The sequence below is a fragment of the Anomaloglossus baeobatrachus genome, chromosome 1 (genome assembly GCF_048569485.1).
Source record: "Anomaloglossus baeobatrachus isolate aAnoBae1 chromosome 1, aAnoBae1.hap1, whole genome shotgun sequence".
In the NCBI taxonomy this organism is placed as follows: Eukaryota; Metazoa; Chordata; class Amphibia; order Anura; family Aromobatidae; genus Anomaloglossus; species Anomaloglossus baeobatrachus.
This window is the reverse complement of record NC_134353.1, coordinates 372,212,080-372,228,266: the sequence shown is the minus strand read 5'-3', so window position 1 is coordinate 372,228,266 and position 16,187 is coordinate 372,212,080. Positions and strand designations below refer to the sequence as shown.

General features: G+C 46.5%; 1 protein-coding gene across 1 annotated transcript in view; it reads left to right on the top strand.

The window, feature by feature from the left end:
- The first annotated feature begins 2,480 nt into the window (after window positions 1-2,480).
- The window catches only part of FNTA (farnesyltransferase, CAAX box, subunit alpha), a 30,156-nt gene continuing 16,449 nt past the window's right edge, over window positions 2,481-16,187 (top strand). The window contains exons 1-6 of the mRNA XM_075352491.1: window positions 2,481-2,711; window positions 2,848-2,933; window positions 5,276-5,390; window positions 7,731-7,835; window positions 12,002-12,128; window positions 12,302-12,450. Coding sequence (XP_075208606.1) covers window positions 2,554-2,711; window positions 2,848-2,933; window positions 5,276-5,390; window positions 7,731-7,835; window positions 12,002-12,128; window positions 12,302-12,450 — 740 coding nt within the window. The 5' untranslated portion in view covers window positions 2,481-2,553. The remainder of the gene's footprint in view (window positions 2,712-2,847; window positions 2,934-5,275; window positions 5,391-7,730; window positions 7,836-12,001; window positions 12,129-12,301; window positions 12,451-16,187) is intronic.

Genomic DNA, 16,187 nt, shown 5'->3' with positions numbered 1-16,187 from the left:
ATCAAGGCTAGGTTTGTTTGGGTGGGTGACCGAAGGACCCGGTCCCGTTCCGTTTAATAAAAATGTTCCGTTGTAACAGTTTAAGAATGTGCCTCCCGTATGGGAAGATTTGAAAAATGCTTGCTTAATGTACATAAATGTTTTACGAAAGTTTTATGTTTTTAAGTTTTCAAAATAAACCGGTGGTGGATAGGCAGCCCACGGACGGTCTGCATTAAACCAAGGGGGAATGTGATGCCCTGGACTAGCCAGGGGTCACAGATAGTCCCACGCACTACACCTTCCCCTAAAAAGGGTCACAGCAGCCACCCTTAAAACCCTGAGTCACCCCCCTCAGAATCAGATGTCCCCACCAGGTAGAGGCGGAGCCAGGCAGTTGGCCCCGCCCACTGAGGAGTTCGGATGGCCTGAGCCGAGAAAACACATCAGATGAGTCTAGAGAGTGAAAGGGAGAGGAAGCGGAGGAGTAGGGAGAGTGTGAGAGGAGGAGTGACAGAACTGACAGGGGTTCGGGTTGGAGCCCGGACACCCTTTTGTCCAGGAGGCAGACGGTGGTGGCCGCCTGCAGAAGCAAGGATTACGGCCGGCGGAACCGTAAGGACCGGGGTCGGGCGGTGGCCCGCCGGTACCGAACCGGGGAGTCGATTGGAAACCGGAGCACCAGGAGGGGTACTCAGACCCAGACGAAGTCCAGAAGCCACTGGACCGAGTCAAATCTACTGATTGCGGCCTGGACCTAAGGTCCTTTCCCACACAAGGCCTGACTGAAGACAACAGCCCCACGATTCGGGATAGAGAGCTACCGCCACAGCTAGAGATCCAAAGGGCCAGCGTCTGCAGGCAAATGGGTTCCTCAGCACACACACCGCTGGGGAGCGAACTACCATCGCTGAAGCGTAGGCAGTTATACACACACACAACACAGGTGCAGGAGAAAGGCGGAAACCACCAACCCGGAGTAAGGGGAACAACGCTGCCGGCTGCGGGCACCGTCCACCATCTTGTTTGGTTTACCAGAGACTTCCGTGTATTTGTCAGAGTGAGTACACCAGTGCCCTCAGGCCGAGCGCCGCACCGCACCGCACCTGCACTGCCTTGCGCCAGCTCCATAGCCAACCCAGCGACCCCTAGGGCCCCGGGACCAACACCCGCTACCCACGGAGGGGTTAACACCAAAGCTGCGCAACACCGTCCCCGGGAGCCTAGTTAACGGCAGCGGTGGTGTCCATCTAATTCACCACCGCCCCGTGGGTGGCGTCACGAACTCTAAAACCAAAACACCCAAACCACCCGTTCAACAAACACCCCCCTCCCTTTTTTAGGGAGGCGACGGGATTTCCCCGGGTCTGTACGAGGCTCGAGCCACTGCACCCCGACGAGCACGGATCCGAGCGGCTCGGCAGTCGCAGCCGAGCCCCGGGGCGGTTCACAGCGCGTACCTGTGTTTACTGTGATCGCGCTTCTGAATGCCAGGCACTTCTGGTCATGCGCAGTATGAAGCCGGGTGTACGTGTCCCGGCTTTAGAGAGGTCTACTGTGCATGACTGGAAGTGCACCGCTGGTGAGGCTGCAGTAAATCCCATGTTTGTACATCCCTGTGGGCATATGGCCATGCAAAGAGGGCGGACTAGTTGGGGGATAGAATATCCTTGGGACTAGTCCCCGCGCTCATTAGCATAAGATAAAAGATCTTTAGAAATATTTTTCTAAAGATCCCTTTATCTATGCTAGTGTATACAGGGACGGTCAGGCAGGGATTAGCAATATGCACCCAGAACTGCTCGTGCTTCTGGGTGCATATTGCACCTGACAGGTTACCTTTAACCCCACAAACACCCAGGTCCGACGTCATCCACACAAGGTCCCACGACGATCAGATACATACTGAAGTCACACAGGGGCACAGAACATGAGCACCCGCTGCGGCTTCAGGCAGACCCTGACTGAGCTGCAGCTGTGACATCACTGAGTTTATGTGCGGCACAGCTGGAGGTTCCCATAGTACCCCACCTGTGACTGCAGGTAAACTCACCTCAGGGGAACTGATTGAACTCAGTGACCTCACCTCAGCTGAGGTGAATCAGACCTGCATCACCTAACAGAAAAAGATGGGGGGTTTTGCCAGGAGATACAGATTTGTTGCAGAAATCTGGTGCAAATATGGTTGCTATTGGCAAATACTCCATTTTTCATTTGCATACTCCCCCAATCATAATTACAATACTATGGTGATGTAACACAAACAATAAGTACTTTGCAGGCTACTTTTTGATGTTTGACATGCTGCAAAGACTAAAAGCAGAGTAAGCTAAAAGGTGGATGGCACATATTTATACTTTTAGAAACCTTAGCGCACAGGGACATGGAGCCTCACATGTCAGACTGAGTCAGACGTCCTTGTCACTGTCTACAAGGTCTTCAACAAAATGGCGCCGGCTGCAGACCAGACTGCAGAATAGTGGTTGTCCCCTGCCGGCCGTAGCACTATGGGCTGCTCCGGGCTCAGGCTGATAGCGCAGCTTCCTCTTCCACTGTGCTCTGTGGCGGGTGAGGATGCAGTGCGTAGAAGAAGATGGAGACAGCGCCTGCCAGAGGGCAGGAGCGCCGGATGAGGGGGACGCGCAGTACAAGGAGTACCCTCAGGAGACAGACGGAGCCGGCGACTGTGACCCGGATTACGAGCGGATGTTTGAGCGCTACATTCCCTACAGGTATGTGCCATGCACCACACGGACTGGTTTCTTCTATAGGCTCTTCATGCTCTCTAGGCTTGTAGGACAGTCTGCAACCATGGTGGAGCCTCTACTGTCACTATATAACATGTACTTGTACCTGCTGTCTCTGTAGAGATCGGAAGGAATGGGCTGATGTCACACCGGTTCCTCAGGACGATGGACCGAACCCGGTAGTTCAGATCGTGTATAGTGAGAAGTGTGAGTATATATTAGGAACATATTCTGCCATTCTGGGGATATGGAAGGGGCATATAGGAAGCCTCTGTTTTGCCGCTGCAGGCAGAGCATTGGTCTGAAGGCAAAAGGAAATTTCATTTAAATTCTTATCTATTTGATGCTTATTTCAAATCTATTTGTATTACTAAATTCCCTACAGTTCCCTAACTATTGTTCTATTTTTTCCCCTTACATCCTGTCTGTTAACGCTTTGTTTGAGAATCCCAGTACATGCTGCTATATTCAAACAAAGTGTCATCAGCAGTGACTGCAACCTCTGTACCCTCTCTGAAACTAAGCGTCATCAGGGGGCAGAAACTGTGACAGAAACTGCAGCTATTGTCCCCTCCCTGAAATGAAGCGTGATCAGGGGGCAGAATCTGTGGCGGCAGTGACTGCAGCCTTTGTCCTCTCCCTGAAATGAATCGTTATCAGGGGGCAGAGTCTGTGGCAGTGACCACAGCTTTTGTCCTCTCCCTGAAACGAAGAGTCATCAGGGGGCAGAGACCGTAGCCTCTGTCACCCTCCCTAAAAAGAAGCGCCATCAAGGGGCAGAATCTGTGGCAACAGTGATTGCAGCCTTTGTCCTCTCCCTGAAATGAAGCATCATCAGGGGGTTGAGTCAGTGGCAGTGACCTCAGCTTCTGTCCTCTCCATAAAACAAAGCATCATCAGGGTGCAGAGTCTGTGGCAGTGACTCATCTGTTCACTTTCTGAGATGAAGCGTCATCAGGGGGCATAGTCTGTGCTGGCCGTGACTGCACCATCTGTCCCCTTCCTGGTGCGAAACGTCATCAGGGGGAAAAGTCTGTGGCAGTGAGCTCAGCCTCTGTCCCCTTCCTGAGATGAAGCGTCATCATGACGCTCGTTTCAAGTGCTCTGTCTGTCCCTCCTTGAGCAATTGCATGTTCGTTCTGTTATCGGGTCAGATCTGTAATGATCAGCCGGTAATAAAGCAGTGTTGTGCTGATTTTGTGTTAGGTTTTGTGATAAAATTCTTCAGACCTATGGACATTGATAAGTTTTAGAATGAATGAAGGCTTGCAGAATCTCTCAGGAATATGTCATTTCTATAAGTGGTTAAAGGGATGATCACTTATCTTCTGGACAGATAGGCCACGTGCACACGTTGAGTAGTGTTTTGATCGACTTTTATTTCAATGTTGTGGCAGCCAAAAAAAGCTGACCCCCGGCTCTCATGACAAACCATCTATGCCCTGCGACCACATTATGGGGCCGCTGATGGGAGCGGGGAATGATGATGGAGCGCTTTATATTAGGCAGTAGAATTTAACTAGTTTACAGTGGTGGGCACATCTCTGATCTGCCTGCCGTTGTAACGCGCCGCTCACATCAGCGGTATTTTCCTGAAAAGCCGGATCCGGCACAAATGCATTTCAGTTCCATTCATTTACAAAGCAAGTGCGTCAAGATGCGGTCACATGCCGTTGTGTGCGGCGTACACAACCGCATGTGACCGTGCTTCCATTGTAAATGAATGGAACTGAAATGCATTTGTGCCGGATCCTGATTTCTGGCTAAATACCGCTGATGTTAGTGGTGCCGTAGAGGCACCTGTTAACTGATCAAATCAGCCGACGTACAGGGAAAGGTGGGGGTTCGGCTGGTGAGACCGCACCAAAGGGGAGGACGTGACCTATGACGTACCTCTGACTCCTCTGGATGAAGCAGTAAATGAGTGTGCACCACTGCTCCATTAATCCTCTATAGGACTGAGAGAGCTGAGCTCTTTACTTGCCTGTCTACAGAAAAGCTTTTTTCCCTGGCAGCCGGTTTAAAAAAAAAAAAACTAAATAAAAATTCCTTCTCAGGTCCAGCAATGAGCCTTCACTGTTCCCCGTGTCTGTTACTGCTATCTATTCACACCATTAATATAGGCAACGCCGCTATCCGCAGTTGTTGGTTACGCAGTTGACAATAACAGACACTGGGAGCAGCAGATACTCTACATTTGATGGGGGAAGGGTGAGTAAAGCACAGTTGTTGTTTGTTTTTTTTTTTGTTTTGTTTTGTTTTGTTTTGTTTTTTATTATAATCAAATTGCAACCAGAAAAACCCTTTCGGGCTATGTACCCTTTTTTTTTATTTTACTCTGTTTAAATGCTGAGTTTTCCATGCAGATTTTCCCCATAGACTTCCATAAGTTGCAGAAAATCCACAGGTAAAAAATGTGCATGTGTTTTTAGTGTGTTTCATTATTAGAAACGCCTCAAAAATGCAAGTAATCCGCACATCATTCTATCAGTAAAGCTTCCTGTGCCTCGTTGCAGTGCAGGGCTGATAATCTGACGCTTGCCTTTCAGTCCGCGATGTTTATGACTACTTCCGGGCTGTTCTTCAGCAAGATGAGAGGAGTGAAAGAGCTTTTAAGCTGACGGGTGATGCCATCGAACTGAATGCTGCTAACTACACAGTGTGGTGAGTAACAGAGGGTTATTTGTCAGCATGATCTGCTTCCAGGCCACGTAAAAATGTATTTGCGCACCCATAGACTTGAATAGGCGCGTCTCATCTGACACACAGAAGAAAATGGTGAATGTTGATACTTATATTGTTCATGCACAGATTTGCTTTGTTTAATAAAAAATAATAATGCTCATCTGCACTGTCCTATTGAATAACATTCATCTAGGTTCTGTCTATTTTTTCACAAGTCTACGCTTCAACCAAAAATATGGTTGTGAACTTGGCCTAAGGGTGATGGATAGATTTGTTCACTGCGATGCTGAATATTTCAGTATTCATTTTATTAATTCTTGTCAGCGGTTGAGTAACTATCTATATTGTCCCAACTAATGTCACGGGTGTGACACAGTAATGTGGTTTCTGGCCATAGAAGGTCACAGCGTTTGGCTGCTCAAAACGCTCTTTGACTTTCCATTGTTCCTGCTGTTAGAATTCCTTGGTACAGGTAGCTTTCCTGCTGGGTTTTCATCCATTCCCCTTTAGGACCCAGGGAAGCTTTCCTTCCGTCCAACTGCTGATTATCAGTATTTCCCTTGTGCGTAAATATTCCCATCTTCCCTGGACTTGTGCTGGAGATATCCAGTTCATTCAAGCTCTGGTTGCAAACAGGTGGCTTGTACTCATCTGTAGTATCGTGGCTGAACTTTGTCATCTGTGGTTAAGTAGTTCATGCATTTTACCCCTGTATGTTCCTCCTTGTGTCTTCTATAGTGTTTAGTGGGGTTGACGAAGAGCTCATCCCACCCCTATTTATGATCCAGTACTAGGGATATCTAGTTTCTGGTATGCGCCTTGGCGCATAGGTACTGTACCTATTTAGGGTGGTGAGGGACCCCAGGTACCAGCGGTAGGTTTGGCCAGGGGTCACAATCACTTCCCTGTACCTGGCATGACACTAATGATAGTAAGTCCCTCTTCTGTAATCTCTACTTGTCACCTATATATCTTGGCAGCTACTGCTGGAGGAATATGATGTGACGTTGGCTCCCATGCTAATGTATCGGCTAACATGTAGTACATATTCGCGTCAGATCCACCAGGGCAGGAGCAGCTTCACACCTCCGCTTTCTGCAATGCGGCACAATCCGGCCCTTTGCAGGAAAATCGCAACGGTTTTTTTTTGCTGCCGGTTGCGTTTTTCCTGCATAGACTTTAATTAGTGCCGCATTGTGCCGCATGGCCTTGCGTTCCATCCGGTTTGTGCCGCATGCGGCAGATTTAGCCGATGCGGCGGCCGGATGGAATGTTGCCTGGCACGTTTTTTCATGCGGCAAAAAAAAAAACCGCATCGCGCCACATTCGGCCGACACGGCGCATTTTTGTCAATACATGCCTATGGCAGCCGGATGCGGCAAAAACCGCATCTGGCCGCCGCATGCGGTTTTTGCCACTGCGCATGCTCAGTAGCATGCCACAAGCGGCAAAAACCGGATGGGCCGCATGGGAAAAACTTATGCAGAGGATGCGGTGTTTTCACCGCATCTGTTGCATAGCTTGCACAGCTGGATTGAGCCGCACTGCTCAAGCCGGATGTGCAGCCTTAGACTAGTGGCTCTCTTCCTACTCTTAGTTTATATGGAAAAGGGGCTTTTGGAAACAGGCTTCTCTTTATTAATGAAACGTAAATCCAAAGCCAGCAGTTGGACCATATACACTCTGCCTCTTCATATTGTGGGAGACAGTGGGAAAGATGGAGAACAAGCCTTGCTGCTTCTGCTTTCTTTCTGTAGAAAGGACTATTTGAAAAAATAGGTTATGGGTTGGATATTCTTCTGCACATATCCCAGACATGTCATCCAGGTAGCGGTTAAGGTGTATTCATTTATCTCAGTTCTGCTACCTTTACCCCCAAATCCTGTAGTTGGTGCAGAATGCGGTATCCAGATATTTGTGGGGGAGCTTATATGATGGTGTTTGGCCCCATATAACCGTTCTAATTTTCATAAATGGCTGATGACACGTGACAACTGCACAACATGATTATGTGCGAATTTATTAATTTAACGCATCTAAGCAGGCAGTCCTATGGAAATTTGTGACAAAATAAATGAGTAATTTTTGTGGTATTCTTTTCTATTCTTCTGTAGAAATGAATGCCAATTGTTTTGTGTATGTGTGTATGTATATGTATCTATATATATATATATATATATATATATATATATATATATATATATATATATATATATATATATATATATATATATATATATATATATATATATATATATATATATATATATATATATATACCATATTGTGTATTAATAGGTGAATCTATTTGTATCTTAGGCATTATAGAAGAGTACTGTTGCAGTCTCTAAAGAAAGACTTACAAGAGGAAATGAACTATATAACAGCAATAATTGAGGACCAGCCAAAAAATTACCAAGTCTGGTAAGGGTAGTTTTTTTTTATTTATTACCGTGTTTACAGTCACTGAGTATGGCCAATCGATTAAAGGGAACCTGTCAGCAGTTTTGGGGCCTATAGGCTGCATTCTAACATGCTGTGTATAAGAGCCCAGGCCGCTGTGTAGAACGTAAAAAACACTTTATAATACTTACCTAAGGGGCAGTGCGGTGGATGTTGCTCAAATGGGCATCTTCGTCCTCCAGCGCCTACTCTTTCGGCCATCTTCGTCCTTCGTCTTCTGAAGCCGCAGTGCATGACGCATCCAACGTCATCAACACTCGCCGGCATTCAGGTCCTGAGCAGGCGCACTTTGATCTGACCTGAGCAGGGCAGATCAAAGTATTGTAGTGCGCATGCGCGGGATCGGCGAGTGTGTATGACGTAGACACGTCATGCACACAGGCTTCAGAAGGAGAACGAAGATGGCCGAAAGAGGAGGCACCGGAGAAGGGAGACGCCCATATGAGCCACATCCACCGCAGCAACCGGTTTAGGTAAGAATTATAAAGTGTTTTTTACCTTTTACTCAGCAGCCTGCCCTCTTATATATACACCATGTTAGAATGCTATATATAAGAGCCCCACTGGTGGTGGCCGCAGCTTATAGGGCAAAAACTGGTGACAGGTTCCCTTTAAATACTATCTTACACACAGTGATCTCGATTCATCAATTGTGACTGTCAATTTTTATAAAATAAGACTTCTAAACGAGAGGAATTAAAAGGTGGCACAAAACATGGAATAAGGCGCAAATACTAAAGCGCTAAAAAGGAAAAAATTACTCAAAGTGCTGATTTATTCAAATTATCTCTTCAGGGAGGAAGGAGACAGTATGAATATTTCCCAGAGGAGCATTGTAGCTATAGGACTCCTCACTGGCAGCCGGACTGGATTGTCAGGTCTCCGCAAGGAGAAACGTTTTCCCCTTAGACCTCAAAGTGCTGAATAACATTATAATGTCTATATGAATGGTTACATTGATAATCATTGGACATAGCTTGTGTTCCAAAATTACATATATATTCTGTAACCAGAAAACAAGAAATGAACACAGAAAAACATTTCTGTAAGAAAGGACGAAGGCTAATGACGAAGTTAAACAAGCATCGTGAGTATTTTAGCATAAATGTACAACATTCTTTATCATAGCCTTCCTGCAACTGCTTTTATATTGATTGACATCAAAATAGAATATATGAAAAGTATAAGTGGTGGAAAAAGAAGCCTGTGCCTGCTTGGGCATGTGTTCTCATCTCAGCGCCAAGATCCCTCTGCCTCTTATGGGTCATCACTGCTTCTCCAGACCCCAAAAGACCAGTTCCTGGTTTGCCAGGGCTGTTTACACGGCCGTCCTCCTTCCACTTTGCGAAGGGTATTGTGGGGTGTACGCAGGATAAATTACCAGGTTCTCGGCGGGAGCTCGCTATGTTGCATCCAGTCACGTTGTGCCACACCCCATTGGATTAATATTTGTAGCAAAAGGAACTCAATCACTCCCCATGAATTAAATGAGCTATGGTGTCACGCCCCAGTCCCACCTCACTTTCATGATGGCTTGCACACAGTCAAGGCACCAAGTGCCAGAGTCAACAAAACAACCCCAAAACATCTTAAACCCCCACCATATTTGACTGTGGGTACTGTGTTCTTTTCTTTGTAGGCTTTATTCCATTTTCAGTTAAGAGTAGAATGATGTGCTTTTCCAAAAAGCTCTATCTTGGTCTCATCTGTCCACAAGACTCTTTCCCAGAGGGATTTTGGCTTACTCGCATACATTTTTGCAAACTGTAGTGTAGCTTTAGGTCTGTATCAGCAGTGGGGTCCTACTGGGTCTCTTGCCATAGCATTTCATTGAAATGTCAACAGCTTGTTTGTGCTGATACTGGTGTGCCTTGAGCCTACAGGACAGTTTGAATTTCTCTGAAACTTGATTAGGGCTGCTTATCCACCATCTGAACTATGCGTTGCAATTATTCTCTGTCGTCCACATCCAGGAAGATTACCTATAGTGCCATGGGTTGTAAACTTCTTAATTACATTGCACACCGAGGACAAAGGAACATTAAGATTTCTGGAGATTGTTTGTTTGTATATTTTTCACCAATTTTGGTTCTCCAGTCCTCAGACAGTTGTAATCTTCTCTCTGTTCTCCATGCTTAGTATGGCACACGCAGACAAACAATGCAAATATTGTCAGCTTCTTCCCTTTTTATCTGGTTTCAGGTGTGATTTTCATATTGCCCACATCTTGAAACAGAGTTGTTTACCCACAATTTTAGAAAGGTGCGAACATTTTTGACTGGCCCATTGTTGTTGTTAATTTTTTGTGAAATTATGTCCAACTTGCCTTTTTTTCTGTTGTTGTTCCAATACGCACAAGAAAAACGTGTATGACAAAGCCATGTGCAATTGCAATAATTTTCTGTGAGTTCATTTTCTGGAACAATTTCAGGGTGCCAACACTTTCGGCCATGACTATGTGTATGGGGAACCTCTCAAATGCTATTTTTCTGTTTTTATTTTAAATGTCCATGCCATTTATTTTACTTGTCTGAGTAACTAATAGTGCTATACATCATCACATTCCCCATTGGGGCTCACAATCTAAATTCCCTACCAGAAACTTTGTGAGCAAACCAGAATACAAGGAGGAAACCCAGATAGAGGGAGCACATACAAACTCCTCGCAGATGGTGTGATTGGTGGGAATTCAACCCAGGACCCCAGCGCTATAAAGCAACAGTGCTAACCACTGAGCAACCATGTTGCCTTGGAATAACATTACTTTGGAGTCAGTAGTGGACATGGTGCTGCCTCATCTACAGTATGGCAGTCTATCTCGCCCAGTAAACCTATTCAGACATACTAAATATATTCCTTAGCCTGAAGGGCTCTGTGATGAACATTAAAGTGAACCTGTCAGGTGCAATATGCACCCAGAGCCACGAGCAGTTCTGGGTGCATATTGCTAATCCCTGCCAGTCCCTGTATACACTAGCATAGATAAAGAGGTCTATAGAAAAAGTATTTCTAAAGATCTTTTATCTTCTGCTAATGAGCGCAGGGACTAGTCCCCTGGTTGTTATATCCCCCGACTAGCTGCTCTTAGTACACCCCTGTGGGCGTGCTAACATGCTATTCACTGCAGCGTCACCAGCGGAGACGCGCGTACCTGTGTCCGCGGTGAACGCTGAGCTGAATGTCCCCGCACTTCTCTTCATGTGCACTAGACCTATCTGAAGCTGGGACGCGTACACCTGGCTTCATACTGCACATGACCGGAAATGCCTGGCATTCAGAATTCAGAGCGAGCACAGGTACGCGCTGCACCGCCGGTGACGCTGCATTGATTAGTATGTCAGTACACCCCTGTGGGCATGCTACCACACTAAGAGAGCAGCTAGTCGGGGGAAATAACGCCCTAGGGACTAGTCTCTGCACTCATTAGCATAAGATAAGAGCTTTAAAAATACTTTTTCTAAAGATCCCTTTATCTATACTAGTGTATACAGGGATGGTCAGGCAGGGATTAGTAATATGTACCCAGAACTGCTCATGCTCCTGGGTGCATAGTGCACCCGACAGGTTCATGTTAAAGGGGTTGTCCACTACTTTGACATTAATGGCTTATATTTTATAATAGGTCATTAATGCCTGATCAGCCCGGGTCCGACTCCCCGCACCCCGGCCGATCAGTTGTTTTTGGTCCCGGCAGCAGGGAGCCAGAAATGCTCAGTCCCAGCGCTGCTCTGTCTTCTGATAGTGTCCGCGGCTGCGAACTACACATCCGCCTCCCATTCTAATCAATAGGAGGCAGATGTGCAGTACCCGGCTTCAGCTGCTATTAGAAGACAGAGCAGCGCTAGAACTGAGCATTTCCGGTCCCCTGCTGCCGCCGCCGGGACCGAGAACAGCTGATCGGAGGTGCGGGGCGTTGAAACCCCGGCAGATCAGACAGTGATGACCTATCCTAAGGATAGGCCATCAGTGCCAAAGTAGTGGACAACCCCTTTAAGACAAGGAACTGTTGGTCATCCTAACTAATAATTTACAAAATCAAGAAAATAACCTAAAAATCCTTTTATTTGATTCATATGCAGAGTATTTTTATTTATATTTTTTTTTTTTGCAATTATTCTTTCCTTTAGGCACCACAGAAGAGTCCTGGTCGAATTGTTAAAAGATCCATCAGAAGAACTGGAATTTATTGCAGATATTTTAAACCAGGACTCCAAAAACTATCATGCATGGCAGCACAGGCAGTGGGTCATTCAGGTACTGCATTGCTGAACAATACGTTTGTTGCTCATTTGGGCCAGCGATCACTACTTGTGGCTCTACACACTTTTGTTAAGTATGTCTACTAGGCATGATTAGCAATAAATGTCTTTAAACTTTAATTTTTTTTTTATAATTTATTTTAACACTTCAAATATTTAATTTTCTAGGAGTTCAATTTATGGGATCATGAGTTACAGTACGTTGACCTGTTGTTAGCAAGAGATCTCCGGAACAATTCTGCATGGAACCAAAGATACTTTATTATTTCTAATACGTCTGGGTATAGCAATCCCCAGATCCTAGAAAGAGAGGTCCAGTAAGTGATATAGTTTATCGTTTTGTATTTATAACCGCTATCTAATACATGCTATTCTCTTATCATTAGGAGCATTTCTGCTAATAAGTAATAACAAGCACAACTACATTTTGTGGATGTTGGTACTGTAACAAATTCACAGCATAGTGGCGTTCTGCAAGAGATGCCAACATTAAAGGGGTACAATTTTTGTTTTTTTACTATGGACCAAAGAGCGACTTCCTTGTTAACTACCTGCCTGTTCTGCCCAGCAGAGAACTCAGCCAGGACAGAGCAGTCAGACCGTTCGTGCCAGTGATTCTGCGACGTCTGCTGATGTCATGTCGACAGAGCAGTAGCTTCACTTACCCTCTTGCGCTGTTGATGTGAGGTGATTGCCAATGTCATTCTGATTGAAATCCAGCTCTCCACTGCCTAACTGCGGGGAGTCAGCTGTCAATCAACACAACATCGGCCGATACGCCCTGTCAACAGAGCAGAAGAGCAGCTGCTGCTCTGTTTATGTCCTCCGTAAAATCACCAGCAGGAGTGGTCCATGACCATTCTGAGCCAGGTAGAACAAGGCAAGTACCTACCTTGTTTGGAACGGTCTGTCTGTTTTTAGGCCCACAGTGGAAAAAATGTACCGTATTTTTCGGATTGAGATGCACTTTTCTTCCCAAAGATTTGGGAGGAAAGTGAGGGGTGCGTCTTAAAATTCAAATATAGCTTTTTCTAGGGGGCCTGTCTGTGCGGCGATCGGGTGCGTTCGGGTGGCCAGGTGCCTGTGCTTGTGTGCGGGTGGCCTGCTGGCTGCCACTCTGTGCATGCGGGCAGCTGTGTGGCAGGCTTCCCAGTGTGTCCACGGTTTCAAATGATGGCGCCGGGAGCGGGCACATGCGCAGATGGAGCTTTTGGATGAGAGCTCCATTTGCGCACACGCCGCTCCGGGAGTCAGCGCGTGCCCAGATGGAGCCCTTGAATAAGGTCACCATCATTTGAACCGGGACCATGGACACTGGGACACTCACCGCACCAGCCTGCTGCACCTGCCGCTACGGACACGCCGCACCTGCCGCCATGGATGCCACAGCGCCTGCCGCCACTGACTCGCCGCGCCTGCCAGCACAACCGCTACCCCCTGTGACACTGCTTAACCACCACTGCTGCCCCCCTCCGGTAAGACAACACCAAAGTATAAGACAGACCCCATTTTATTTATTTTTTTTAAGTGTTGGTTTTTTTTTTTTGTTTTTTTTTTATCTCTAAATTTGGGATGCGTCTTATAATCCGGTGAGTCTTATAAAGCAAAAAATACAGTAATTAATCCTGGATAACCCTCTTTTTTTAAGGCTTCTAGTGGAATCCATCCATCAGCAGCTACATCCCCAAAGAGCACTGTCAGGGAAAAATACAGACTAGAGGTAGACTATACTGTTTACCACACCATCATAGCCCCTGCTGTATACCGTTAACAGTATTATGAAGGACACAAATATTATTTGTTTACTATTCTGTGGGCATTATTATAAAATATTCATTCGGACCGTTATTGAGCACCATTATTGTACTATGTTTGTCTATTTTCTTCCATTGTGCGGTTATTTGTAGAGCTTGGAGAGTTCTGATTTTCCTCTAAGGCTTAGTTCACATTTCCGTTGTTTTGCATCAGTCACATGCGTTGCTTGACGCATGTGACTGATACGTTGTACAACGGATGACAACGGTGACAAAGAAAAGAATCATTGTCGGACTCCGTTGCGTGCTGGGGGCGGAGTTGGGGGGGCGGAGTTCTGAGGACGTCAGTGCCGCGGTCTGCATGGCTGGGCACAGGTGTGTGTGTGTGTGTGTGTGTGTGTGTGTGTGTGTGTCTACATGCTTGTGTACATGCGGAGTGCGGGAGGGGGCGGAGCCGAGCGGGGCCATGGAGCTGTGGACTTCAGTGCTGCGGGGACTGCAGGGCTGAGGACAAGTGAGTGTGAGCGTGTGTGTGTGTGTACACACGTGCAGGAGGGGGCGGAGCCGAGTAGTGGAGTGTCGGCCTCCTTGCACACTGTATCCAGGGTAAATATCGGGTAACTAAAAGCAAAGCACTTTGCTTGGTTACCCGATATTTATCTTGGATACCAGCGTACACCGTTTAGCGCGGGCTCCTTGCACCCGTAACCACTGTAAATATCGGGTAACTAACCAAAGTGCATTGCTTGGTTATCCGATGTTTGTTTATCCTGGTTACGGGGGCAGGGAGCCAGAGAGCGCATGCGCAGCAAAATCCTACGGATTGCGCTGCTCAAAAAACGTTACAGGCTGCGTTGCTCCCGCCCGGCGGTCAGTTAAAAAACGACTGACCGCGACGCAGCGGATGCAACGCAGCATCATCATCAGTCACAATCCGTCACTAATAGAAGTCTATGGGGAAAAAACAGGATTCCTGCAAAATATTTTGCAGGATACTGTAATTCCTCAAGGCTACGGATTGTGACTGATGCAAAACAACGGAAGTGTGAACTTAGCCTTAAATGTAAAGAAATGTGGCCACTATGTGCCTCTTGTTTGTGCAGCCTCTATTTGTTAAAATGGCTGATAAAGGAGCATATGACCAGACCTGTCGATCAATCTACTACAATGCCATAAGAAAGCTGTTTTTCAATTGGAAGACTGATTTGTCACATGCTCCTCCATCAGCAGCCACTTTGAGAAATGGAGAGATGCTTAGTCCGTCAGGAAAGTTACATGAACAAGCAGGTTGTGCCTCATGAAGGAGGAGAACCTGCAATACCTATATTTTAATAAGCACCTATCAGACACCCCCATTAGTAACCCGGTAAGTGTACAGTTCACACACACACTTTATTTGATTAAACTGAACCTGTCAGGTCCAATATGCACCCAGAATCCTGAGCAGTTCCCGTCCCTGTATACACTAGCATAGATAGAGATCTTAAGAAAAAGTATTTCTAAAGATCTTTTACCGTATGCAAATGAGCAAGGGGACTAGTTCCTCGGCCAGTCACCCCTCATTAGCATGTTAGTACGCCCCTGTGGGTGTGCTATCATGCTAATGAATGTGCAGCGTCACAGAATGATATCACTCACCTCTCCAGCTGCCATCGTGTCCGACCGGGGATTTTGGCTCAGTGCGCATGATCCCGGAGTTTGGGTCATGCACACTGAGGCTGGGTGTACGCGTCCTGGCTTCAAACTGAAGTAGTGCGCATGATTCAAAATCCTGGGTCATGCGCACTGAGCCGAAATCCAGCGATGGCGGCGGAGAGGTGAGTGAGATCATCCTCTGATGCTGCATATTCATTAGCATGATAGCACACCCACGGGGCGTACTAACATGCTAATGAGGGGCAATTGGCCGGAGAACTAACGCCCAGCGGACTACTGCCCTCGCTCATTAGCATACAATAAAAGATCTTTAGAAATACTTTTTCGCAGGGATTAGCGATATGCACCCAGAAATGTTCGTGGTTCTGGGTGCATATTGCACCTGACAGGTTCCCTTTAAAGACCTGCCCCCCCCACACACACTCCAGTCTTTCACTAGTTTAATTCTCAGAACAAGGCTTCATAGGATTTGCTGGATGTTGTGGGACATTACACCATTGGATTAAGTCAGAACTTCGAATATTTTTTAATTAAATTTGTGAATGAAGGAGTATGGCGGAGTCTATTTGAATAATCTGTACAGTTGCCGGGTTAGTAATAAGAATGTCTAATAGACGCCTCTCCATTACTAAACTCTGGGCTTT